Below are 24,940 nucleotides of genomic sequence, written 5' to 3' on the forward strand. Positions count from 1 at the left end.
TGCAATGCTTCAATGTCTAATATTTTCTCCACGTGAAAATTGTTTTTTAGAAGAGAAGTTGCTTATCTTGGTGGGGGGAAATATAGAAGTTCTTTTCTGTCACTAAAAATTACTAATTTCCTGTCATATTTTGTGTAGTATATGATATTTCATTAGTAATTGTTTTGATGCTTTTAGACCAAGAAAGAGGAGAGATGGCTGACCTATAGAATTTTAGAGCATTTTGTTGGTGGGTACTTATATGCCTCTGACAGACTGGCTCATCTTTTAAGAAAACTAAATTTTTTTTTTTTTTTTTTTTTAGAAAACTAAATTTTCTTGGTGCAATTTCCATGCTGTTGTAGACGAAGAAAAACCATTTTCCCTCTATTCTCCTGAGTTCTTGACTGAGACCCCACTTAACAAATGACAGATAACAAGAGAAACAACAGAAGTTTATTAACATGTATACCTCATGTACATATAGGAAATATCCAGGAAAACAGATTAACTCTTTGAGATGGCTCAAGCCATTGTCTTAATACCATCTTTAGCTGAGGGCAAAAGAAAGGGGTGTGTGTGTGTGTGTATGTGTGTGAGGGGGTGGTGGTGGTCAGGAAGCCACTTATGGGAAGTTACCAGGAAAGGCACAGTAAACAAGGATGAGGTTTGTTAGCCGTTTTAAGCCAGTGCCATTGGTAGGAGTTTTTGGTGATTTGGAATCATGCTTCTCTTCCTGGTACAGAGAAGGAGACATATTTACAAATGGAGATTTAAATGTAAGTTTATCTTACAGAAGAGTACATTTCTACTCTTTTTTCAGAGCTTCTCCTGTCGTTTCTCCAAAATAATTGTTTCAAGAAAGGGGACCCCTTCCAGGTCTCGAGAGTCGGACGGTTGTCTAACACTCAGAAGTGAATTGTCCGAGGAGAGACACATGCTGACAAAGCAAGAGACTTTATTGAGAAGGGTCAGCTGGGTGGAGAGCAGCAGGGTAAGGCGACCCAAGAGGACTCTTCTGCCACGGGGCTCGCTGTCTTGGCTTTTGTGGTGACGCAATTAGTTTCTGGGGTGTCTCTGGCCGATCTTTCTGACTCAGGGTCCTTCCCAGTGGCTCACACATCACTCAGTCAAGATGGAGTCCAGCGAGGAGGATTCTGGGAGGACATACAGACTCGAATCTCCTGTTGCCTTCCAACCTTTCGACCCGCATTCTCCTGGTTGGTGGTGACCTGTTAGTTCCATGTTCCTTACGAGGATCTCCTGTTATAAAATAACTCATGCAGATGGTTTCTGTGATTGCCTGACCAGGGTGGGCAGTTTCAGCCGGTGATTCCCCTGACATAATCAGCTCACAATAATCTTTATGCCAAAGAGGCACTTTCTAGAGTGAGATGTTCTGTTCTCCTTCAATGTCATACAGGGCTCAGGGCAACGCTAAAAACGTTCCCACTTGTACCGTGAGATTGTGACACATGAAGGAAGCGAGATTTTTGGACTCTGTCTTCCTTTATTTTGTATTTTCCCCATTTGCTTTGTTGCATTTTGAAGTTTCCATGAGGTTCTGGAATCTCCTAATAGAATACTTTTTCTTGGTACAAGTGATTCTATGTGGAAAGGGGCTGTTCCAGAGGAAAGCAACCCATAGCTTTGGTTTGTGCTCTAATTGCATCAGCATTATTTAGGTCAACTCAGTTACAACTTGGGGATTGAGAAGCATCAATCTTTAGGACCACTAACCTCTGAGTCCCAAATGGCTATTGGTGAACCTGCTGAGATTTGGCTGATCCCAGGGTGACAGGAGGGCCGCTGCCTGTGTGCACAGAAATTTTGCCACAAAAACATTTTGTGAATTCAGAGGAGTGTGCATGTCAAATCAGGGTCTGTCTTGAGCGACAACAGACTAAAGACTAAAGACTCTAGAGCTTCCTTCTTCTAGCATTTATTAAAAAAGACAAAAACTTGGCTTTAAAAAATTCTCTCATTCTCTGTATATGTATTTCATTTAGAGAAATGTTTTAGAAAAATGTAATGCTACTACAGATGGAACATTTTGAGGCAATACATTCTAGAAATCTCAGCTCATATAGCTTCAATTCCTCTCAGCTCCTGCGTCATCTGAGCCACTGTGATTTTGGTGTGAAAACCAGTTATACGTGTTCAACCTCAGTAATGTGTTGCTGAATGGAACGTTTCAGAGGAAAATGGAACCAGAAGAGCGGCTTTTAGTTCTTCATTTCCTTCAGCCAGAAACAACCTCACACTGTTTTTGTAAATATTTGTTTAGCCCTATTTAAGTTTATTCATCCTTTTGAAAATGCACTGTTTAAACACACGAAACTGTTTCACCATTTACCTGGTAGTGAGAAAGTTAGAATCATGTTTCTACATAGTATTTTCTAGGGGAAAAACACTTTCAGACGTTATGGTTAGGCAAAGAGGAACATCCCCATGTCAGTTGTTTTATTGGCAATGACAATAAGGGGAAAGACCAAGTTGTCCAGGTTTCTGGATAAGAGAAGGTGGTTTGTCTAAAGCTGTTGGGCCCTTGGTATGTTTGAGGCCCGCAGTTGATTTTTACACCAGGCTCTCTATGCCAGGGGCAATTAATTACAAGGTGGGTTTTCAGAGAATGTTTTCTAGCTAATTTTAAAGGGTCAGTGCTCTTCGCCCCACGCTTCCACCTGACCCCAGAGGGAGAGGGAGAAAGAGAAAAGAGACCAGACAGAGCTTTTCGTGTTGAAATGTTTCGGGAATGTCACTATCACAGTTATAGTCAATGACAGTTGTAGTCTTTGAAATGACTCTTGAGACTGGGAAAGGGGCAAAGCAGACCCCCCTTCCCCCTCCAAGTGCCAGGCTGCTTCTCCCCTGCCCTCCCCTCTCCTCCCCACCCCCCTCTGCTCCCCTGCTCTCTCTTTCCTCTCCCCTCCCCTCAGGAAACTCAGCTTTTGGAGTTCTTCTGTGGAGGAGGGCTTCAGGGAGTTGCCTATGAGTTAAAATATATGTCGAAGAATGGACTTTGCCACCACCTGGGGAGTGAAACCACTTTGCTTACTTTGGGGATCTTGCTTTTGACAGGTCGGTGAGGTCACAGCTTGACCAGTGGCCTTTTAGTAAGTCGGGCAGACTTCATCTGGACTTTGAAGTCTGCTCATTGGTGGGGCCCCGGAAAGTTCCGTGTATGCCTTTGAGCTCTCCCTCTTCTCCCCCTCGGCTTCTGTCCTCACCAGGGATTACTAAATATGGGACCTCGGTAGCTACCTAGGATTACTGAAAGCATCAGACAAGCAGAAACCCAGAGCAGCGTTAGCTGGTCCTAGATGGTCCTTTGAAGAAGACCATAGTTCTAAAACAGGTGTGGTCAGGTATGTTGATCGTCTACATAAATGACTTTTACAGATGCTTTTTGTTACTAATTTTTTTCCAGAATTTGTCCCTGCCCCCTCCCCTGCAAGCTGTGGGGCCTCAGATAAAATTGATTTTAAAAAATTGAAGGTGGTAAAATATACATAGCATAAAGTCTATCATTTTAACCCTCAAGGATGTAGTTCGGTATTACTAAGTACATTCACATTGTTGCACAACCGTCACCACCACTCATTTCTAGAATTTTTTCATCTTCCGAAACTGAAACTCTGTTAAATAATAACCCCTCATTCCTCCCTGCCTTCAGCAGCTGGCAGCTTCACCATTCTACTTTGACTCTATGGATTTGAGTAATACATATGCCTCATATTGAAATAGGACAGAATTTGTGGACATTAGCATAATGTCCTCCATATTCATCTATGTTATAGCCTATGTCAAAATTTCCTTCCTTTAAAGGCTACATAATACTCCATTCTATATGTTTATCACATATTTTGTTTACCCATTTATTCATCAATGGATATTTAGTTTGCTTCCACCTCCCAGGTGTTGTGAACAATGGTGCTATGAATGTGAGTGTAAAGATATCTTTTGGGGTACCTACTCAGAAGTGTACTTATCAGATGTATGATAATTCTGTATTTTTTGAGGAATGGTCATATGTTTTTCCATAGTAACTACACCATTTTATATCCCAACTAGGTTACCAACAAATTTATTCAGCTGTTTGAAATAAGACTCTAGTCTTAAAGCATTCTTCCACTTCTGCCTCAAGGTATGCTTTCATGTAAGGTTATTTAAACACAAAGGAAAGATTGTGAGATGACAGTGAAGGACTTGGTAGAAAGAGCAGGCACACTTAACATTTCCTGTACTTGCGGTTATAGCATAGAAACTCTTAAAAATTATTTTTCACTTGTCTTTTTTGTTTCTCTATGATGTTTATAACATTGATGACAATATAGTGCATTTTGTGTTAGTGAACTAAGTAATCTTTAGATTTGGAGGTGGTGTTTAAATAATATTGCCATAGGCATCTTCACAGAACAGTTTCTCTTGAATGATTTCATTGGGACAAATTCTTGAAAGTAGAGGAAACTGGGTCAAAGTTGATCAATTTTTTTAAATGACTATTGCTCTGTCACTTTTCTTTGGGAGACTTATTTTCCTTGCAACCTTAACATTAGACTTCTTAGAGATGTATTTATATTTTATAAATTATATGGGTTGCTAAAATAACATTCAATACATTTTAAGGGCTTAATATTTCATATCAGTGCATCTGAAAAAAAAAAACACTTTTATTGTATAATAAGGGAAACCTGAATAGCTTAGAAGTTGTTACTCAAAATGTTTGTTTGTTCAAAATGGAACATTTTACCTTTTTAAACACAGTAGGTTACCTACTTACAAGAAGGGCACCCAATCCCTCTGGTGACAGTTTTGTTAAGGATTTAAATCATCAGCATAGGCTTAGAACAGATTAGTTCAGAGCTCTTTGACAGTACTGTGTGAGAGAAAGTATTTTAGAAAGTATTAACTGGGAAAGTTACTAATGCCAAAGGACCTACTCAGAAGGGCTCTATCCAAAGAAACGAAAAGTTAATTAAGACAAGCAATAGATAACCAATATACAAAGCATGGTACAGACCACCACAACCATTTGGGGGCTAAGGAAGGCAGTGGAGGTTGGATGATAAAGGAATTTTGTATAATAATGAATGTGAGATTAAATATGTATTGAAGTCATTAACGGGCTTTACAGGTGGCTCAGTGGTAAAGAATATGCCTGCCAAAGCAGGGCATGCGGGTTCGATCTCTGCATCCCTGGGCCAGGAAGATCCCCAGGAGAAGGAAATGGCCACCGACTCTAGTGTTCTTGCTTGGGAAATCCCATGGACAGAGGAGCCTGGCAGGCTGCAGTCCATGGGGTCGCAAAGAGTTGGACATAATTGAGCACACATGCACTGTGTATATTAGTGATACTTAGTATTAATTAGTAAGTACATAGGAATACATATTGCTAATTTTTGTCTTTTCATTGTGTTAATTGGAAAAGGCCCTAATGCTGGGAAGGATTGAGGGCAAAAGGAGAAGGGGGTGACGGGATGAGATGGTTGGATGGCATCACTGACTCAATGGACATGAGTTTGAGCAAACTCTGGGAGATGTTGAAGGACAGGGAAGCCTGGTATGCTGCAGTTCATGGTGTTGCAAAGAGCTGGACACAACTGAGTGACTGAACAACACAACAGTTTTTGTCCGGCAGAATACAGAGTTAAATATAGGTAAAGCTGCTCTCCTATTTCTGGTGCCACCTTCTCCCTTAACCGTCCAAAGAGAGATAGTGACCTCTGATCTTCACCCCATAGAGGTGATGTGACTGCCCTTGGCTCTTACTGAATTTCAGGCCAGTACTATAAAATCTTAAGAAACCAAATACAGTGTGAGGCTGAATTCTCAGGATGTGGTTGGAGTGTGTTCAAGGATACAGATGTTCTCTGAATGACCTTTTCATAAAATTAGCCTTCTGAAGGAGAAAGCTACCTGTCAGAGGCTTTCTCTGAGAGCAAAGTCTAACTAAAAATGAATTGCTAAATTCAAGTGTGTCCATAGGAGTTTCTGGCCAGAGTGAGGCAAAGTGGTCTTCAATTAGTGGTAATGCTCAGTTGCTAACTCATGTCCGCCTCTTTACGACCCATTGATGGTAACCTGCCAGGCTCCTCTGTCCATGGGATTCTCCAGGCAAGAATACTGGAGGGGGTTGCCATTTCCTTCTCCAGGGGATCTTTCAGCCCCAGGGATCAAACTCACATCTCTTGTGTCTCTTGCATTACAGGCAGGCTCTTTACCAATGAGCCACCAGAGAACGTCTTCAATTAGATACTGATTTGCTCTTGATGCCCTTAGATATTTTGTCACCCTAGAGCGTATTGTTTGATACTTCTGTTGTTCAAGCTCATGTCTACCTTTTGTCACCCAGTTAGAAGCTATAGCGAGATGAGAAGATAATTTTATCTTTGGGCTTTGTGGCTTGAGCTAGGTTTGTCTTGTCCCCTTTTTGAACATTTTGTGTTTAAAAACTCTATTTGGTGAGTAAACCAAATAGCTTTTCATGAAAGACCAGGTTGGGAAAAAAATGAACAGTTTGAACACCCCCTAAAAGGATTTATTTTTTTTTAAAAATCATGGCTCACTATGGAAGCATATGATATTATTTTCATACATGTATATGTAAAACCATTTTTTTTTCTTTTTTTACAAAAAGCTGTTGTAACATGAAACCATCATCTAATCAGTAGGTTCACCAGTGCTTCGGCCTTCTCCATAGTTTTCCAAAACCTCCTCTGGTTTCCAGTCTCAAGGCCCAACACAAAGGGTGGATCTTGCAGATTTTGTGTTTTCTCTACAGTTCAGTCTTCAGCAACTTGAGAGCTTTCTTCATGTTGTCGAGCACTAATAGAGGAAAAAGTTACAAGAGTCAACACATCATCAGAATTATATTAATAGTTATAGTTTATCCCTAAACTCTAGTATTCCAGTTCTTGTTTAATAGGTGCTGTTTTATCATAGGGTGAATAGTTGGTAATCTTGTAAATTTTTTCTAAAAGTACATGAAATGGCTTTCATTATAATCCAGATCTCTTCCAGTGTTTATTAAATTCATTTTCTACAAGGCATGGTGATATTACCTGTGCAGAATACCTGCCTTTAAGGAGCCCAAAGTCCTATTAAGCTTTATACCATTATCTCAAGAATGTTCAATACACTTGGGATGTGCATCCCCTGGTTCTCTCAGCACCCACTGGGGGCATTGCTAATGGAACGGGACCTTCTTTCCTGCTGCTAGACACAACCTCACCATCCTTCCCAATATAACGTTCTAGGTTGATGACACCCAATTGACGTTTCTGTGATGATGAAAAATATTCAGTGCTTGTTCATTAAGTACTTTAAATGTGGTCACTGTGTCTGTAGATCAGAATTTTTTTTAATTTTCATTTTTAACTGTAGGATAATTGCTTTATAATGTTGCGTTGGTTTCTGCCATACAACAGGGAGAACCAGCCGTAAGTACACATGGGTCCCCTCCCTCTCGAGCCTTCCTTTCACTCTCCAGCCCAGCCCACCCCTCTCGGTTGTCACAGAACACCAGGCTGAGCTCCCTTTGTTATGCAGCAACTTCCCAATAGCTCTCTGTTTTACACACGGTGATGTTTATGTTTCCATGCTACTCTCTCAATTCACCCCATCCTCTCCTTGCCCCACTGTGTCCACAGGTCTGTTCTCTATTACTGAGTCCTCTCTTCCTGCCCTGCAAATAGGTCATCAGTACCATTTTTCTAGATTCCATATATTTGTGTTAATATGCTATATTTGCTTTTCTCTTTCTGACTTACTTCAGTGTGTGTAACTGGCTATAGGTTCATCCACCTCACTAGAACTGACTCAAGTTCATTCCTTTTTATGGCTGAGTAATATACCATCATATATTAGTATCACAACTTCTTGATCCATTCATCTGTTGATGGGCGTCTAGGTTGCATCCAGGTCCTAGCTATTGTAAATAGTACTACAATGAACATTGTGGTACATGTGTCTTTTTGAAATACAGTTTTCTCTTGGTGAATTTTGTTTAATTTTCATTAAATTTACTATTAAACAGCTCCATGTGGCTAATGGCTGACAAATTGGACATTGCCAGTCTATACAGTCATTAGTCATTGAGCAAATTGGTCCTTAGGACAAAACCCAGTTTTCTTCCCAGAAGGACTAATTACATGTCACAGCTAGGTACAGTTTCCCATTGAGGTTCTTCTGCCTTGAGTCTCAAACTTTTTTTTTTTTTTCCATTTTATGGCAACCCCAGGGGAATTGAGTATCTTGGCAACTATTTGGAACCATCTTTCTTACTGATCTTTAAAATTGAACTCAAATTCAGCTTTAATAAGCTGGATTAAATGGTTTCACTTTTGTTATTTGTGAAAAAAAATTAACAAAGCATGCAGATTATTACTATTACCCTGGTACTATTACTATTGTACTCCGTTTTGAGGTAGAAGGAGTTACTTGTGCCAAAGAGAAATGTGAAAAGCAGGTAATATGGTCCTATGGTCTTTCCCTGGAGGGAAAGACACCTAATCTAAAGAATTCTTCTTTGTGATTTTAAAAAATGAGATCAAAGTGAATGTGATTTGATGGAGAACCACAAGACTAGGTATAGTCAGACTGTTTCTCTGGAGTCTCTGAGCACGGCTTTTTTCCCCTCCCAATGTAGACTCTCTACCCATCACAACAGCAATTTTGTGGATATTCCAAGGAGGTAACACTTACATAGAGCTGTGTCTGAAGGTTCATAAGCATAGAGACGGTTTGAGTATCTTCCAGTGATGTCAGCTCTAACGGTTAGGGATGGGTCTACAAAGAAAAAGTCGAAAGGAGTAAGGTATTTTGTTTCAAAGGAACCTGTTTTGCAGAGGAAGCCTACGTGTTTATTTGCATCCCATGAAAGCCTACGTTTTTATTCACATCCCATGATAGGAACACGAGGTGCCCTGCTGGATGGGATTCTCCTCCATCCAGTCTGCAACCCAGCTACTGCAGCTGGTACCCAGAGCCAGACTGGGAGCATTCAGTAGCCGGGCAGTAGTATTTGTGGAAAAGGTTACAGACTCTGCTGTTCTATCTATAGCAGCCTGAAAGCAGGGTAATATACATTGTTGAAGTGGTGTTTTGTTTTTGGTGAAAGCAATGGCCCTCTCTACTAAAGAATTATTTTAAACTTTTGAAGTGATTATGTTGTAATTGAAATATGTTACCAAGAGCAGCCTAGATAATTAGAAACTCACATCAAATGATAGTTATCCAAACCAAAGTTTTTTGTTTTTTTTTAATAGAAGAATTCAAGCTCTTAAGAGCAGCCAAGGTAAAATAATTGTGTATTGTCCTCTTATGACTTTTTTTTTTACTTTATTGTTAACAAGCTGCATGTTAAAAATAGAGATTTGAGAGTCCTTTATGTATATATTCCTCTAGGTTTAAGTCTTTTTATTTTTCATGTTTTACATTTAACTTGAAGTTACCAATTAATGAGGAAAAAAAGGTATAAACAAGATACATCCAAAAAAGAGGTATTAAGATATACAGAGGCCTAGCAGCCTTTCCTTAAGAGAGTGATTAAAGGAGCCTGTGGTCCATTACCTGAGAATTAGATGCAAAGGACACATGAAACCCAGCCTCATGCATGCCAAGTCTGTCACTGGTACTTGATGGACAATCCCTGTCATTTCAGAATGTTGGACTGGGACCAGCAGACATAAATTACAGGAAACTGACCTGTGTTCACTCAAGAAAGACTTAAGATCTACTCTAATTCTGCCTGGTGTACACACAGGGTCTCACCTTCATAATCTATTTACTGAAGAAAAGCTTTTAAGTCTCCCAACCATTGGCTCACATTTCCTGGCTGCCCAAGGGAGTCACCTGCAGAGCGTTCAAAGACTGCCACCTGCCTTCCACCCCGTGAGATTCTGATTTAACTGGCTTGAGATGTAGCCTGGGCAACTTGATTTTTCAGATCTCCCAGGCAATTCTAATATGCAGGCCTCGTGGAGAACTGCTGAACTGGAAGAGCACCCTGCCTGGGACCTGGTTCTTATGACCAGAGGAATTAGACAGGGCTTAAAATGCCCTTGGGTTTCCCTGGTGGCTAAGACAGTAAAGACTCCGCCTGCAATGTGGGAGACTTGGGTTCCAGCCCTGGGTTGGGAAGATCCCCTGCAGAGGAGCTTGGCAACCCACTCCAGTATTCTTGCCTGGAGAATCCCATGGACAGAGGGAGCCTGGTAGACTATAGTCCTTGGGGTCACAAAGAGTTGGACACAACTGAACGATTAAGCACAGCACAGCAGACTGCCCTTAAGAGGAGCGCTGAAGACAATTCCTGCACAGAGTTTGGCAGGATAACCTCTAAAGGCCCTTTCAGTGTAAGGATTCTAAATCTTCTAAATCCCTACAAGACCAAAATTGTAAGATTAGCTCTGGTTCAACCTTGCTCCTTTCCTCCCTTCACTTTTTCTCTCTGTTGTGCAGGTTAGTGTGAACATGGATGAGTTACGCAGGTGAACCCCCTTGCTCAGCCTGAGGTGTGCTATGTGATGAATTTAATTATGGATGGTCCACTTTTTCCAGTATGACTTTGATCAAAGTGAAAATGTTAGTTGCTCAGCTGTGTCTGACTCTTTGCAATCCCATGGACTGCAGCCTGCTAGGCTCCCCTGTGTATGAGATTTTCCAGTCAAGAATACTGGAGTGGGTGGCCGTTTACTTCTCCAGGGGATCTTTCTGACCCAGGGATCAAACCCAGGTCTCCCATGTTGCAGGCAGATTCTTTACCGTCTGAGCCACTTTGATCAAAGCCAAACTCAATTCATTTGTTCAGTCATTTAACAAATATTTACTGTAAGCCTACCACAGGGTCATTCTGAAAATATGATGATGAGGAAAAGATCTAGTCGCTACCACTTGGGGGTCAATAATTATTTGACAATCACCCAGTAAATGCAAAATTATAACTGAGGAAAGAGTGACCATTGAGAGGAACATGGTGCTACAAGACACATCATGGGGCTTTGAGCAGGTCTGTGAATGACAGTGATTACCCAGGTGACCTGGGGAAACTGAGGCAGGGTGGGGGCAGACAGGAAACAGCATATGTAAAGTACCAGTGGCAGGAAGGAGCATGGCTCCTCTGATTTTTTTTTTTCTTTCAGCCCATATTCATAACACACCTAAAAACTAATGATCAAAAGCATCAGAAAGAAAAACCCAGCACACAAAGCAATAGGATGCCTGATTAAATATTTACAGGCATGATATAATTCGGGGAAATACATTTAAACAATGAACAGGGTACTTCCATCTCAGGTGTTCTTATGGCAGAAAATGAGAAGTTCAAATTAGCAGATGAAAAAATGTCATGTATGAAAATAGGTAGGAGCTTGCAGTTTCTAATGAAAATGTTTTGTGAAACTGAAAGTTAACAGCTGGCCCCCCACCCCCCACTCCAGCTTTGTCACTTCTTGGCGGTGGTGAAGCAACAGGTGGGGGCGTGCAGGACGGAGGAGAAGATGTGGCAGGGTTTGTGTAGTGTTCAGAGTGTTTTACCTCATCGCCACTGTTACTTACCAACAAACAAAATCCTGGGCACGTATTGGCCATCAGGAGAGAGGTGCTTGTCAGTTGTTTCATACTAAGATGAAAAAAAAAGCAACTTTCAGTTTGTTTATCCTTCAGTTATTTTCAAACTTGTTATAAAAACATGTCCATTCCTGGACTAAGGACTTTAAAGCACTCTAAGGCACATCTCTAGCACAGAATTTATGATGCAGATGGAGAAGCTAGTTACATGCATGAAATAATAAGCTAGAGCAGAATGTGATGCAGAACAGGAAGTAAAGAGCTGATGTCTGTGATGAATAAAGAGCCCCAGAATTCAATAAGGGAGAATTTGGGAGGCATATGGTGTTCAGGGAACGCATCTTGGATGAGGTAGGAAGAAATAGATCAATGAAAAAAAAAAAAAGGAAGTCATTTTTGGAGAAACTACAAAACAAACAGGATTGTCTTGAGAATTCATCTATCATCGTTTAATTCAGAACTTTATTGAGCAGTATACTGCAATTCTCTTGAATTAATGCATGTCTTTTGGGAGATAGGGGCTTCCCAGGTTGCACTAGTGGTGCCCATCTGCCAATGCAGGAGACACAGGTTCAATCCCTGGGTCGGGAAGATCACTGGAGTAGGAAATGGCAGCCCACTCCAGTATCCTTGCCTGGAGAATCCCTGGTGGGCTGGTGGGCTACTGCCCATGGAGTCACAAAGAATCAGACACAACTCAAGTGACTTAGCACACATTGGGAGACAGAGAAGGAGAAGGAATATTGGGGATCCAGTGGGTGAAATGTTATGATGAAGGATATGCAGGCACCTTGAGCGCCCAGAGTAGGACATTTAACCCTGTCTGCAGGTTCCATAGAGCTTTCTGAACTGGGTGAAGAGAAATCTTTAGAAAATGAATAGGAGTCAGTTACATGGAAAAGGAGGTCATTCTGGGCAGAGGAGGGGGGACGATGATACAAAGGCAGATGAAAGACCTAGCAGTTTCTATAATCGAGTATTTGGATGAGACTAAAGGGTAGGGATGGCTTTTGGATGGCTCAGTGATAAAGAATCCACCTGCAATGCAGGAGATGCAGGTTTGATCCCTGGGTCAGGAAGATCCCCTGAAGAAGGAAATGGCAACCCACTCCAGTATTCCTTCCTGGAGAATTCCATGGACAGAGCTTGGTGGGCTACAGTCTATGGGGTTGCAAAAAGTTGGACTGAGTGACTGAGCACACATGCAAAGAGGTGCTGAGGCTGTAGGAGAGATGATGCTAGAAAGCTACTTCAGGGGTGGCTCTTGAGTGGCCTTGCACACCTCACCACAGTGTTTAGATTTGCCCGTAAATAGAGAAGAACCACTGGAGGGATGTTAGAAGAGCCGCGATGCCAATTTGGTTTTTAGAGTAATTCCTCTTGACAATCGTGCGGGGTCAGACAGGATTTACTTTGCAGTCAGAGAGCCACTTACTGTATACTAGCAAAGAGAAAAACTCTTAGACTAAAACAGCAGTCCTGGATTTATAGGGAAGTGACCAATAGTAAGACTATTTCCAAGTCAGAACCACAGGCCTTCATGACTGCCAGAGGTGAGGTAGAGAGTCAAGTCTAGAATAACACTCTTATGGAATAGGGAATGGAGAAAAAAGAGCTTTTTAAAAACCCTGTTATGTTGATAAATTCAGTGTTGAACACGTCAAGTTAAAGCTGATTGCAAGATTTCTGAAATTCGGTTGTGGACACAGATTGGAAGCTGTTGTGTATTTGAAGAAGACGGGGGAATTAGCAGTGAACAGGTCTGGATGAAATTGTCCATAGAGAATGTAAAATATGAAAAGAGAAGTAGGTCGAGTAGAGATCGGGAAGTCACTTATATTAAGGGGTAAATGGAGGAAGAGGAGTGTGTGGAAGGAGGTGAAGAAGAACAGCTGGTGTGGATGCTCCTTGAAGAAGCTCATCTGTCAACCCAGGGAGAGGAGAGAGAGGGAGAGAAGCCCCCAGGAACACAGGGTTAGGGAAAGAGTTTTCTGAGTTTTTACTGATCACTTGCCTTTGAAACAGAAGTGGATCCTGTTTCTACGCTGAGTAGAACTTATAAAAACAGAAAGCTTTACCATGAAGAGAGGTGGTGATGGCCAATTAGGATGGGGAAGCATTGGCCCACAGCATTCATGAAGTGATTAGATTTGGGCACCAAGAGAGCTGTCTCTTCCAGGGAAAGAGAGGGCACATGGAGTAGGAATGAGTGGAGAGCAGCCAGGACTGCAGGGGAAAGCGGCACAGCAAGGAGTTGGTAAATGACAAAAACCTCCCATTTATTACAGCAACAAAGACATCCTGGACCACAGGAGAGTATTATTCAGTCAGTTTAAAATTATTCGTCACGAAACAAAATCCCTGAGTTGGGAAGATTGCCTGGGGAAGGAAATGGCAACTACTTCAGCATTCTTGTCTGGGAAATTCCGTGGACAGAGGAGCCTAGCAGGCTACAAGTCCATGGGCTGGCAGAGTCAGACACACCTGAGCAACTGGGCACGGATGTGATCACATATATATGCACATATGTAAGCAAAATGTAGACATGCAAGATAGACGCAAAATAACATCTTTTCTCCCTGTAGCCTATGAAATGTGATATTCGGAACAGATCCCCGTTAAAGTAGTATGCTTAAGACATATAGGAAAAAAAAAAAAAGACATATAGGAAAAAGAAACCACCCATTTCAAATACTGAGGGCAATGGCAGTGAGGAGGAAGAGCTAACTTACAACTAGATTGAGGAGGACAAACTGCTCCGCCAATTTCTGGATTTCTTTATTTTCAGCAAATGCCTTCTTTAAAGCTATAATGCAGAGAAAAATAGTTTAAGCATTCATCTCATCACCAGGTAAAACCATGGTTCTCTGTTAGATTTTAAGTTGAACTGTATTTTTAATACAGTATTGAACCCCACCCTTTCTGCAAATGATTAATGAAGAAATATCTAGACCATTGACCAGCTTCGCTTCTACTGCTCAGCCAGTCAATCATTCATCTCTTAATTTTTTTTAAACCTGTGTTTACTGAGTGGTTACTATGTGGCAAGACTGTTTCATGGCCTGGGAATAGAGCAGTGGGAAAAAAATAAAACGTGCTTTCTTCATAGGACTCATGTTTGCATAGGAGACAGATCATAAACAAGCAAGTCGTTTACGACTTTAGGTGGAGATAAGCACTTTGAAGAAAAATAAAGCCAAGCAAGAGGTTTAAAAACTAGAGAGTGTTTAGGGTAGACTTCTTTGAGGAAATGACATTGAAGTGAGAGGCTGATGCCTTCAAAGATATTAGGGATGCATCCTAGGGTGGCCAGGTAGGTGCCTGTCACAGATCTAGCAAGATCTCATCTAGGTTTGGACCAGGGGAGTAGCAGTAAGGTAGTAGGAAGTGTCTGCACTGGGGCAGCAGCTATGTAATATATGGGGCCCAGTGGGCCTTTGTAATATATACGGCTTTACCTCTGTCCCAGAGCTAAAGAATCCACCTGCAATGCAGGAGACTTGGGTTTGAGCCCTGGGTTGGGAAGATCTCCCTGAAGAAGGAAATGGCAAGCCACTCCGGTATTCTTGCCTGGGAAATCCCATGGACAAAAGAGCCTGGTGGGCTACAGTCCGTGGGGTCACAAGAGTCGGACAGCAACTAAACCACCATCACCAGTGCCAAATGAAAATATGGAGCCCTTTGTTCCATAATTACTGTGACTTTTAAGATGGCAGCAGCTGATCTTTACAGCAAGCATAGGAGCCTTCTAAGCACTGTCCTGTGTGACTGTGCAGGAGGCTGGTGCTGGCCTTCGGACACAGTGTGAGGTAAAGCTTTGGTATTTGCTGATGTATTGAATGTGGGATAAAAGACAAAGCAAGAAGTCAGGGATGAATTCTAGAGCTGGTGTTTTCAAACTGTGAGCCAATGGTTAACACAAAATGTGGAAATATTTGAAGTTACTTCAAAATATGTGTTTACCACATAAAATATTCTTTTTAATTCAACTGTGCTGGGTGCTAAGGGTATAAAGATGAGAGATCTGGACCCTCCCCCTAAAGCTATAAACCTATAAAAGAAATTATATTTAGAAGTATAAATTACCTTGACTGTGTGGGCATTCATCCAAGTGGTGAATAATCATCAAGGGTTTATTGCTTCAAGAGACAAAGAGATCATGTTTAATGAGTAGGATTTTGTGTGTCACTAAAGATCGCTAGAGGGCTCTCTTGAGAGCTTTGAGAGAGTTCCCTAAAGTTTGTCTTTACCTTGTCTTGGATTTGTATAAAGCTTCTTCATATGTCTGGGTCCAGATGAGTTGGTCCCCCCAACCTAGAACAAAAAAACCATATCTAAAACTGTTATGCTTTCAGACCCAGAACTATTGAAAAATAGTTGTAAAACTGGGATTGTTATATACTTGATGCTAAAGAAGAGCAAAAACCTCTAGAGAAAACAGAAATAATGGTAAACTTTGATAAATATAGAAAGAACATGTACAAAAATATGTTCACGCAGATCTCAGCTCTGAGAGTTAAATCCTTCCCAATTAAGTATAATTGGAGGCCAACGAGAATGTGACTCCTACCTCTGGAGAGGGTCTGGGGCAGTTTCAGTTGAGGGTCCTTTGTGTCCTTCTTAGCTCCTGGTTTGACGGTGGTGTCTTTGGCCAGAGTGTAGGAGAGGGCCACCAGCAGCAGGAATGCTGACACTGGAATCTTCTCCATGGCAAATCTGATATGGAAAACAAGTAAATTAGCAAGAAGCCAGTACAACAAAAAGGAAGTAGCAATTTTTCAAGATCTTCAGATTGCAGCACAACTGTGGGACCCAACAAGAATTGAGGCTTAGATGGGATTGAACACGTGCAATTGGAGTGAAAAAATACCTTCCACAGAACTTTCCTAAGAGTGCATAGTATACATTTCTATCTATCCACCTCTGTATAGATATAGATCCATATAGAAAAAAAGTATACTGATGAAGAGCTCCATAGTAATATACAATGTAGAAATATACAGATATATTTTAAGAAAATAAGGAGATAGATGTATCTATTCTTATAGCTAAGGGAATTTGCTTTAAATTTTATATTTTTCTAAAAAACTTCATGCTAGAAGACATCTTAGGGGTTATATCCTCTTTTCCCACCTCCCCGGTGTCTCATTTTGTAGGTGAAGAATCTGAAATTCAGAGAAATGAAGACCAATGAGATGGGCATAGAACCAAGTCTTTTGGATCTTGCCACTTTGCAGTGCTGGCTCCCATCTTCCCATTTGGAAAAAATTGCCCTAAACATACATATTTCTTTAACATTTTGTTAAAATGGGGACACTGCCATTGAAAAATAAGATATGAGTGAAATGATTTATTTCATTTAGAAACTGCCAACTTTATCTTTTAACTAAAGGCTTGCACACACACAGCTGTCTCCCTAGTGTAACATTCACTCAAACTCTAGATATATTGGTTCTGAACTGGTTAAAATACATCAGTGGAAGTTTCTTCCAGTGAACCAATTCTTTGACGCTTAGTGTGGACCTGTGTAGGTAGGTGGTTGTGCACAAAACATTTCTATTTTATCCCATAAAATATTCTACAGGACACATCACACAGAGAGACCAACCTCATGGATGTCTCTTTGTTAATTTTTTTTTCTTTCCAGTATTCCAAATTTAAATATCAGGAAATGTTGTACTATTTCAAAGCAGATGCTTATGAATGGGAAAGAGAATAGCAAGGTAAAGTCCATGGGTGAGTGAGGAAGTAAGCGAGCCAGCAAAGTGAATTGCACTAGCGGATCACTGGGGCCATCCAGGGACCATGACGTGCAAAGCTGGAGACTTGGGGTGCCAGTAAAGCCAAAGACTGAAGTTGGTTAAAAAGAAACACCTAACCCTAATATTGGTGTGTTTCAAATTAAATGAACCCTGCAAGAGAAACAGGATGGGCCATCAATGTTCAGTGTTTTTAAGGAGTAAACTTTCTCATATTCTGATAGCTTGAGGGAAAACCTGTGTTAAGCATGGTTGTTTAGTCGTGATGTCGTGTCCCACTCTTTTGAGACCCCTTGGACTGTAGCCTGCCAGGCTCCTCTGACCATGGAATTTCCCAGGCAAGAATACTGGAGTGAGTTGCTATCTCCTTCTCCAGGGGATCTTCCCAACCCAGGGATTGAACCCACATCTCCTGCATTGACAGGTGGATTCTTTACCGTTGTGCCACCTGGGAATCCCTTGTTAAGCATTAACCAATTAAAAAAAAAAAAGGCATTGCTGAGTTACCAAATCCAGATGATGCCTTGTATTAAACTGACCAATTATTGTCTATGTCATAGTATGTAGTAGCCACACAATGTCTCACAAAAAAGACATAAGTGAAAAACAGGGATACACTGTCTTCATTTTCTATACCCATAAAGATACAGAAATGCCAGTAACAATTTTTGTATACAGTATTTTACAGAAGCAACCCAAGTGTGCTGCAAGTCTTCTAGCCTTTTTGTTACAAAGACTTCTTTTTCATGTCAACAACAATAAAAACCAAGAACCCTTATGTGAGAATAATTACACTGTTCAGGATAATGGTTGATTCAGAAAATATCATGGCAAGTAATGACTTGAAATTTATCGACAAACGTTTGATTATATATTTTATGTATGGCAACAAATGTATATTAGCAAAAATAGTAGTAAACAGGTGGTGAAGTATTTATTTAATCCACTGACAATTCTTGTTGTGCAAGTGGCCATTAGGACCTCCTATTATAGCTTTGCAGCTTTCAGATTGGAACTATTGATACCTTATACATGTTTTATGGCAGGATGACTCAAGGGAGCCGAATATAACTCCTGCTGTACAAATAGGATTTTCTGAGATTCACTGTACTGTTTTCAACACATCAATTTTTAGTCCTGAATTGACTGTGATCTGCAAATTGCATGCATAAACCACCTCAAAACAGAAAGCTAACCATGGAGGACACTAATAATTTGGAAAGACATACATACACACACTAAGAAACCAGCCCTTTCCACTGGTCATTGTATCTCTGTCTTCATCAATGAATGCCTTGCAGGAGGTTTCAGTGTCTTTGTTCATAAATGCTTTGGGAAAGTAACCAGATCTCTCCTTTTACATTCTATCCTATGAATTTAAAGACTGAATAAGCAATAAAGATATCTTTATATCAGACACAGAAGGAGAGCTATTTCCTGATTTGCAATAATATTCTGATCTGTAATCCCCAGCAGCTAATCTGAGCTGACGTTTCACAGTCCTGCAGGTCTTTGCTTTGCCAGTAAGAAAGAAACAAGCATTCGATGGTGATCGGGGCTCAGTAACCAAGACGGGAGACCCTGGGCTGTGTGTCAGGCTTGAAAACTCCAGGAGTTCGCTTACTCTTAAACCTCTCGTTTTCTGGGGGAGCAAGCATTACCTTGAATCAGCTCAGGATCACTCTTCCACAGAGTCCCAGGAAGCCTCTGGTGGAAATTCCATCAATTCCCTCTCCAAATCCCATTTTGCAGCTCCTGGAACTGCCCCGCACTCCTGTGCCTGTGGATTGCCTCCACCTTTATGTGGTAACCAGAGGCCAAAGCTCATTCTAACAGGTGCGCGTCTAACAATGCTGTCAGGAGACTTACCTGGATCTCCCCACCCACCTGTCTGTGTGAGCCAGGCGGCCTCGATGCAGTCCAAGCTTCCTAGTATGCTGGCTCAGCCCACACCTCTATTTATGCACCTGAGCACACCTCAATCCCACCCACTAATCCTGTATTCACACGGTGCGGACTCTGAAAGGAACTTTCTTTCCCCAGGTCTTCCTGGGGCTAAAGAGTTCCCTGTTTTTTAAAAATAATGTTGCAGACGGAGTGCCTTTCAGTATGTATGCCTTTAACTCTTTGTGAAAGCATACTGTTAAGAGATTTGAGAAAGGTGGGCAGAGTGCCAAATCCAGGTACGGTTTAAATGAAGACATTTGATTTGCCTGAAGGCTGATTTGTCTTTATGTGATTGGATGGAGTTTGTGGTTTGTAGAATTTTTTTTTTCTCTCTCTCTTGGGCGGATTGCCTCTATTTAGTTAGAAACACACAAGAGATGATTCACAGTTCTAACCCCTATACTCATATAAGCTTCTGTCCTCCATTATGGTGTAAATTATTTCACACAATGTACTTCCTTTTCTTGGCAAACAAAATGTGTATTCATTGTAGGTACAAAAGTAATCCAAAACAAGCATTCATATAATATATTAAAACTAAAGAAGTTACTGAAAAAAAGATATCCTAACACTATGAGTGTTTATTAATCACCTTGCAGGAACTTCCCTCCAAAGAATTCAAAGGTATTTCACAGATATTTTCTCATTCAATGGCAAACTTTCCTGCTAGGCATAACAGGAAGTTATTTCCATCATTTTTCAGACCTATAAACTAAGATGTGCAACTACTTTCTCATTTAAATTTATGCAATAATTCACTCAACATTTTAAGACTGGACTTGGGTTTTCTGTAAAAAATTTTAGTCCTGTGAAAACTATGTGTAATCCTTAAAAGTTCAGAACAGAAAAATTTTTAACAACAGAAAATTAGCTAATGAGATGCAAGCCGTATAAAAGAAAAATTTGTAATGAGTTGAGATCATACTATTTCAAAATTTTCTCAAGTAGGTGAATTTTTTGATAAAGGCTGAATTTCTGTGGGCAAAATAGGAAGTGATTTAAAAAATGGTGAGTTTTCATTTGAAATGAGTTCACAGAAATAATTTCTTTAGAAATTTGAATAAAAGTAATGATTTGAGCTCAACTTTGAAAACCAGTAAGCCTTTTATATGGGCTTCCCAGGTGGCTCAGTGGAGGAGAATCTGCCTGCCAATGCAGGAGGCACAGGGGACTCAGGTTTGATCCCTGGGTCAGGAAGATCCCCTGGAGGAGGAAATGGCAGCCCACTCTAGTATTCTTGCCTGAAAATTCCCATGGACAGAGGAGACTGGCAGGCTGCAGTCCATGGGGTTGCAAAGAGTTGGACACAATTGAGCACCCACTTCACCAAATATTCATTGAGCCTGATTATGTAGCAAATACTATGCCTGACATTAAAGATAGGAAAATGAAAAAGACATGGTCAGTTATTGAGGTAGACAAACACATCCGTAGACAGTTGTGATTCAGGATGGTAAGTCATACCATGGGAAAACAAAGGCATTGAATGCATTATCCCTAGTGTAAGGTTATTAATGATCTGATTGAAGAGTTAAGGTTAACCCACACTAAAAATTAATCATCTGCATGAGAAGAACATGCAATAATGGATGGGTAAAAGACCCTGATGCTGGGAAATATTGAAGGCAAGAGGAGTAGGGGGTGTCAGAGGATGAGATGGTTGGATGGCCTCACCAACTCAATGGACTTGAGTTTGAGCAATTTTGGGAGATGGTGAAGGACAGGGAAGCCTAGCATGCTGCAGTCCGTGGGCTCACCAAGAGTCCAACACGAATGAGGGACTGAACAAGAACAAGTGGTATAGGTATTAGCTGTTATTATTTTACAGAAGAAACAGAGACTGCTAGTCATGAAAATGCTCAGACTGATGCTAGACAGCAAGGTTTCCAGATGGAGACAGTGATAAAGAATTTACAAAATATGTTTGTTGGGTATTTAGTGGAACCAACCCTGGCTAGAGTCAGATACATCTGGGCAACTCATAAACAATAGGTTTGAAAAGTTGTTTGGGGACTATTTGATTTACCTGGGACCTTCAGTGCTGTTTTAAGGAGTTTAGACTTCATCCTCAAGAGGAAGTATCCTGCGATGGTGAAGCGGGCATTCTGAAGATTCAGCTTTGGTTTGAGTTCAAATTTAGTGTGATGATTACTACGTACACTCCTAACTCCTGCAAATTACGTAAACTCCCTATACTTTAGTCGTCTCACTTGTGAAGTGGAAACGGTAAGATTCACTTTATAGGATCTGTGGAAGGTTATATAAAATAATTGAGAAAAAATATTTAGAATGGTACATAGCCCACAGGAAGCACTGGAATATACTATCGATGTTACAGATCTTGCTTCTCTGTGAAAGTCACTTAGCTGTATGGGGGCTTTTGTGTACAAATACAATCGTTTCCCATTTGGGGTTTAACTGATACTGTATTAAAAGTAAAATGTAAACACCTAGCTCTTCCTAAATCTAAAAGTTTAAGTTTAAAAATATACAAATTCTATTTGTATAAAGTATACAAAAATAATTTGGTTTTGAATAGAGAAGTTTGGCTGGAGAAGGAAATGGTGGCCCACTCCAGGATTCTTGCCTGGAGAATCCCCATGGACAGAGGAACCTGGCAGGCTATAGTCCATGGGGTTACAAAGAGCCGAACATGACTGAAGTGACTGAGCACAGAGGAGTTTGGCATAAAATTCAAAATCTATTTTAATTTCTTTTTTATTAAAAAATTATATGAAATATAGCTATCCTCTTAACCAATGAAGTGTACAAGACGATGTTTTAAACTATAAGCATAATGCTGTAATCAGATATGTAGACCTGGTTTCTTTTTTAAAAAGTTTTATTTGTTTAGGCTGCTCTGGGTCTTTGCTGCTCTGAGTGGGCTTTCTCTAGTTGCGCCGAGCAGGGGTTATTCTTTGTTGCAGGGTGTGGGCTTCTCTTGCTGTCGCGCACAGGCTCTGGGGTGCGTGGGTTTCTGTAGCTGCTCTTACCGGCTCGTGGTCGCGGCTTCTGGGCCCTAGAGCACAGACTCAGCAGTTGTGGTGAGCAGGCTTAGTTGCTCATGTGGCACGTGAAAGCTTCTGGGACGAGGGGTGGAACCTGTGTCCCCTGCAATGGCAGGCCGATTCTTATCTACTGCACCACCAGGGAAGTCCTAGAACTTGTTTCTTTTCTTTTTTTTAATTAATTAATTTATTTATTTTTTCAGTGGGTTTTGTCATACATTGACACGAACCAGCAATAGATTTACACGTATTCCCCATCCCGATCCCCCCTCCCACCTCCCTCTCCACCCGATTCCTCTGGGTCTTCCCAGTGCACCAGGCCGGAGCACTTGTCTCATGCATCCCACCTGGGCTGGTGATCTGTTTCACCATAGATAGTATACATGCTGTTCTTTTGAAATATCCCACCCTCACATTCTCCCACAGAGTTCAAAAGTCTGTTCTGTACTTCTGTGTCTCTTTTTCTGTTTTGCATATAGGGTTGTTGTTACCATCTTTCTAAATTCCATATATATGTGTTAGTATGCTGTAATGTTCTTTATCTTTCTGGCTTACTTCACTCTGTATAATGGGCTCCAGTTTCATCCATCTCATTAGAACTGGTTCAAATGAATTCTTTTCAATGGCTGAGTAATATTCCATGGTATATATGTACCACAGCTTCCTTATCCATTCATCTGCTGATGGGCATCTAGGTTGCTTCCATGTCCTGGCTTAGAACTTGTTTCTTGCTGTTTAAGTAAAATAAGTATCATCAAATTAAACTGACCTGAATCAGATAGATTACACTTCAATAGGCTAAATTTGATGTATGAAATAGCCCCTTTTACAAATTTCTCTAATGAAATTCTTCTAAGTATTTTTACCTACATTTACAAATTTAATACTAGTACATCTAATTCTTTTAAATTTTTAAAATGTTCAACAGGGTACATTGGCCAACATAATTACCCAAACTTTTCTAAGCACTTTAGCAATTCTTGTAAATATCACAAATTAAAGTTACTGATTAGCAATTCAGGTTATATTAATCTTACAAATATTTCTCACAGCCAAATACATTATAATTCTAAACTAAAAATCCCAATTCTAGTCACATTCTTAATTAGAGTCACAGACCAGTATTCAGCTTCCCTAAAAGAGGTTTCTGTTATATCATCCAAGCACTTCACTAACAAACATGTAAAGGTTTTTCCAATATTTTCAAAACTTATTCCTCAGCTTCACCTGGAAGTCTTAATACTACAGATTTGAGTTACTTAAGTCATCAGTGACAGATTTGAATTACTTCATCAGTTACTTCATCAATAGAAACTTTATTTCTATTCCTTCTAGGGACTAGTGAAGAGGAAGCAGATTTACCTCTAGGTTGGACCTATTTCCTGAGTCTAGAATTAGGCACTCTGATATGGGTCAAAGACTGTGACCCAATAATTAATATATTTAATGTTATAGATACAGTTAGATGTGTATCAAGGGAAAGCATAGAGAGGAAGACTCATTACCAAACCTTAGTAATTTTTATTCATTTAGGAGGATGAGGAAAAGAAGTGCTTCTAAAGCATAAGAAAGAATCTCTTTGTACAAAGACATACACTTCAGCACCTCACCATTTCCTGAATACAGGGTTAGTAGGAACTGCAGAGCACAAAGCAACAACCAGCATCAAATGCAGGTGGCAGGGCTTAGACCTGGGGAAGCGAAGCAGCTGAATGGTTTCCAGAGCTCTCTGACTTGTAGCCAAGACACTTGTAGAGCACACTTGATTGTATAAAAATCAGTTGCCTTCAATCAAAATTCACTAATGGCACTTGGGTTGCAGGAATGAAAAGCCAAGTTATCTGGTGCAGTGATGTATTACTTTCTTGGGTCATGAGTAAAGTGACTATATTCTCAGTTTGCCCAGAAAATTCTCAGGTTAAGCCTGTTGTTGAGCATATTAACTGAGAACATCCCCCTTTACTTTAAAAAGTCTGGTGATTTGGGCAATAAAGTACATAGTCTAGATGATGAAATCTACCAATGTTCTCTGTAGGAAAATAATTGCTTATACACATATAATTTTAGGTGGCTCAGATAGTAAAGAATCTGCCTGCAATGCAAGAGACCCGGGCTGGGAAGATCCGTTGGAGAAGGGAATGACAACCCACTCAGTATTCTTGCTTGGAGAATCACATGGACAGAGGAGCCTGGCGGTTTACAGTCCATGGGATCTCAAAGAGTTGGACATGACTGAGTGACTAACAGAGGTCTCATTTATATACTGAACTTAATCTGAGGACCCCTTTGTGGGACCCATAGACTAAGGTTAAAAACAATATTGCTCGAATGTTCAAGTGTCTGCGTGTAGCCATTTCCAGGACCCACAGCTTTAAAATTTAGCATGTAGCTCTCTGCCCTTGTTTTATAGCACCACCTTGTATTTCTTCCTATCAGAAATATTATACCATGGCCTAAATTGGAAAGAATCCTAGTCTCACAGTCATTCAAGTCTTTGTTGTCCCTGGATAAAGGCCCACAGTCAGAAATCCTTTTAGATCTTAGTGGAAGTGGGGTTTAGAGGGAAGGAGGAATAAAAAGTAATTTATGGGGATTCCCTGGTAGTCCAGTAGTTAGGACTTGGTGCTTTTACTGCCAGGCCCAGGTTTAATCCCCATTAGGGGAATTAGGATCACG

At 40.6% G+C, this 24,940-nt stretch overlaps 1 protein-coding gene across 3 annotated transcripts; it reads right to left on the bottom strand.

Annotated features, from left to right (window-relative positions):
• Positions 1-6,493: 6,493 nt before the first annotated feature.
• AGR2 (anterior gradient 2, protein disulphide isomerase family member) lies at positions 6,494-19,350 on the bottom strand. 3 transcript variants are annotated; one of them, XM_043872310.1, is made up of 8 exons: positions 19,197-19,350; positions 16,121-16,266; positions 15,801-15,864; positions 15,637-15,689; positions 14,283-14,356; positions 11,539-11,602; positions 8,686-8,769; positions 6,494-6,807 (listed from the first exon to the last, which is right to left on the bottom strand). In XM_043872310.1, the coding sequence occupies exons 2-8, from the start codon at positions 16,257-16,259 to the stop codon at positions 6,758-6,760; spliced, it is 528 nt and encodes a 175-aa protein (XP_043728245.1). In that variant the 5' UTR covers positions 16,260-16,266; positions 19,197-19,350; the 3' UTR covers positions 6,494-6,757. The 3 variants fall into 3 exon arrangements, with proteins under 3 accessions (XP_043728245.1, XP_043728244.1, XP_043728243.1); XM_043872309.1 differs by having other exon boundaries at positions 19,179-19,309; XM_043872308.1 differs by lacking the exon at positions 19,197-19,350 and adding an exon at positions 18,971-19,115.
• Positions 19,351-24,940: the final 5,590 nt, after the last annotated feature.

The sequence above is a fragment of the Cervus elaphus genome, chromosome 18, assembly GCF_910594005.1.
Source record: "Cervus elaphus chromosome 18, mCerEla1.1, whole genome shotgun sequence".
In the NCBI taxonomy this organism is placed as follows: Eukaryota; Metazoa; Chordata; class Mammalia; order Artiodactyla; family Cervidae; genus Cervus; species Cervus elaphus.

What these genes read in the sequence shown, in the direction of transcription:
- AGR2 (XM_043872310.1), bottom strand. Translation starts at nt 16,259, where the DNA reads ATGGAGAAGATTCCAGTGTCAGCATTCCTGCTGCTGGTGGCCCTCTCC. An exon ending in TTATACAAATCCAAGACAAG is followed by an intron (nt 15,690 to 15,800) that starts GTAAAGACAAAC and finishes TGTCTCTTGAAG; the next exon opens with CAATAAACCCTTGATGATTA. An exon ending in ACCTTCAGACACAGCTCTAT is followed by an intron (nt 6,808 to 8,685) that starts GTAAGTGTTACC and finishes TTCCTCTATTAG; the next exon opens with TGCTCGACAACATGAAGAAA.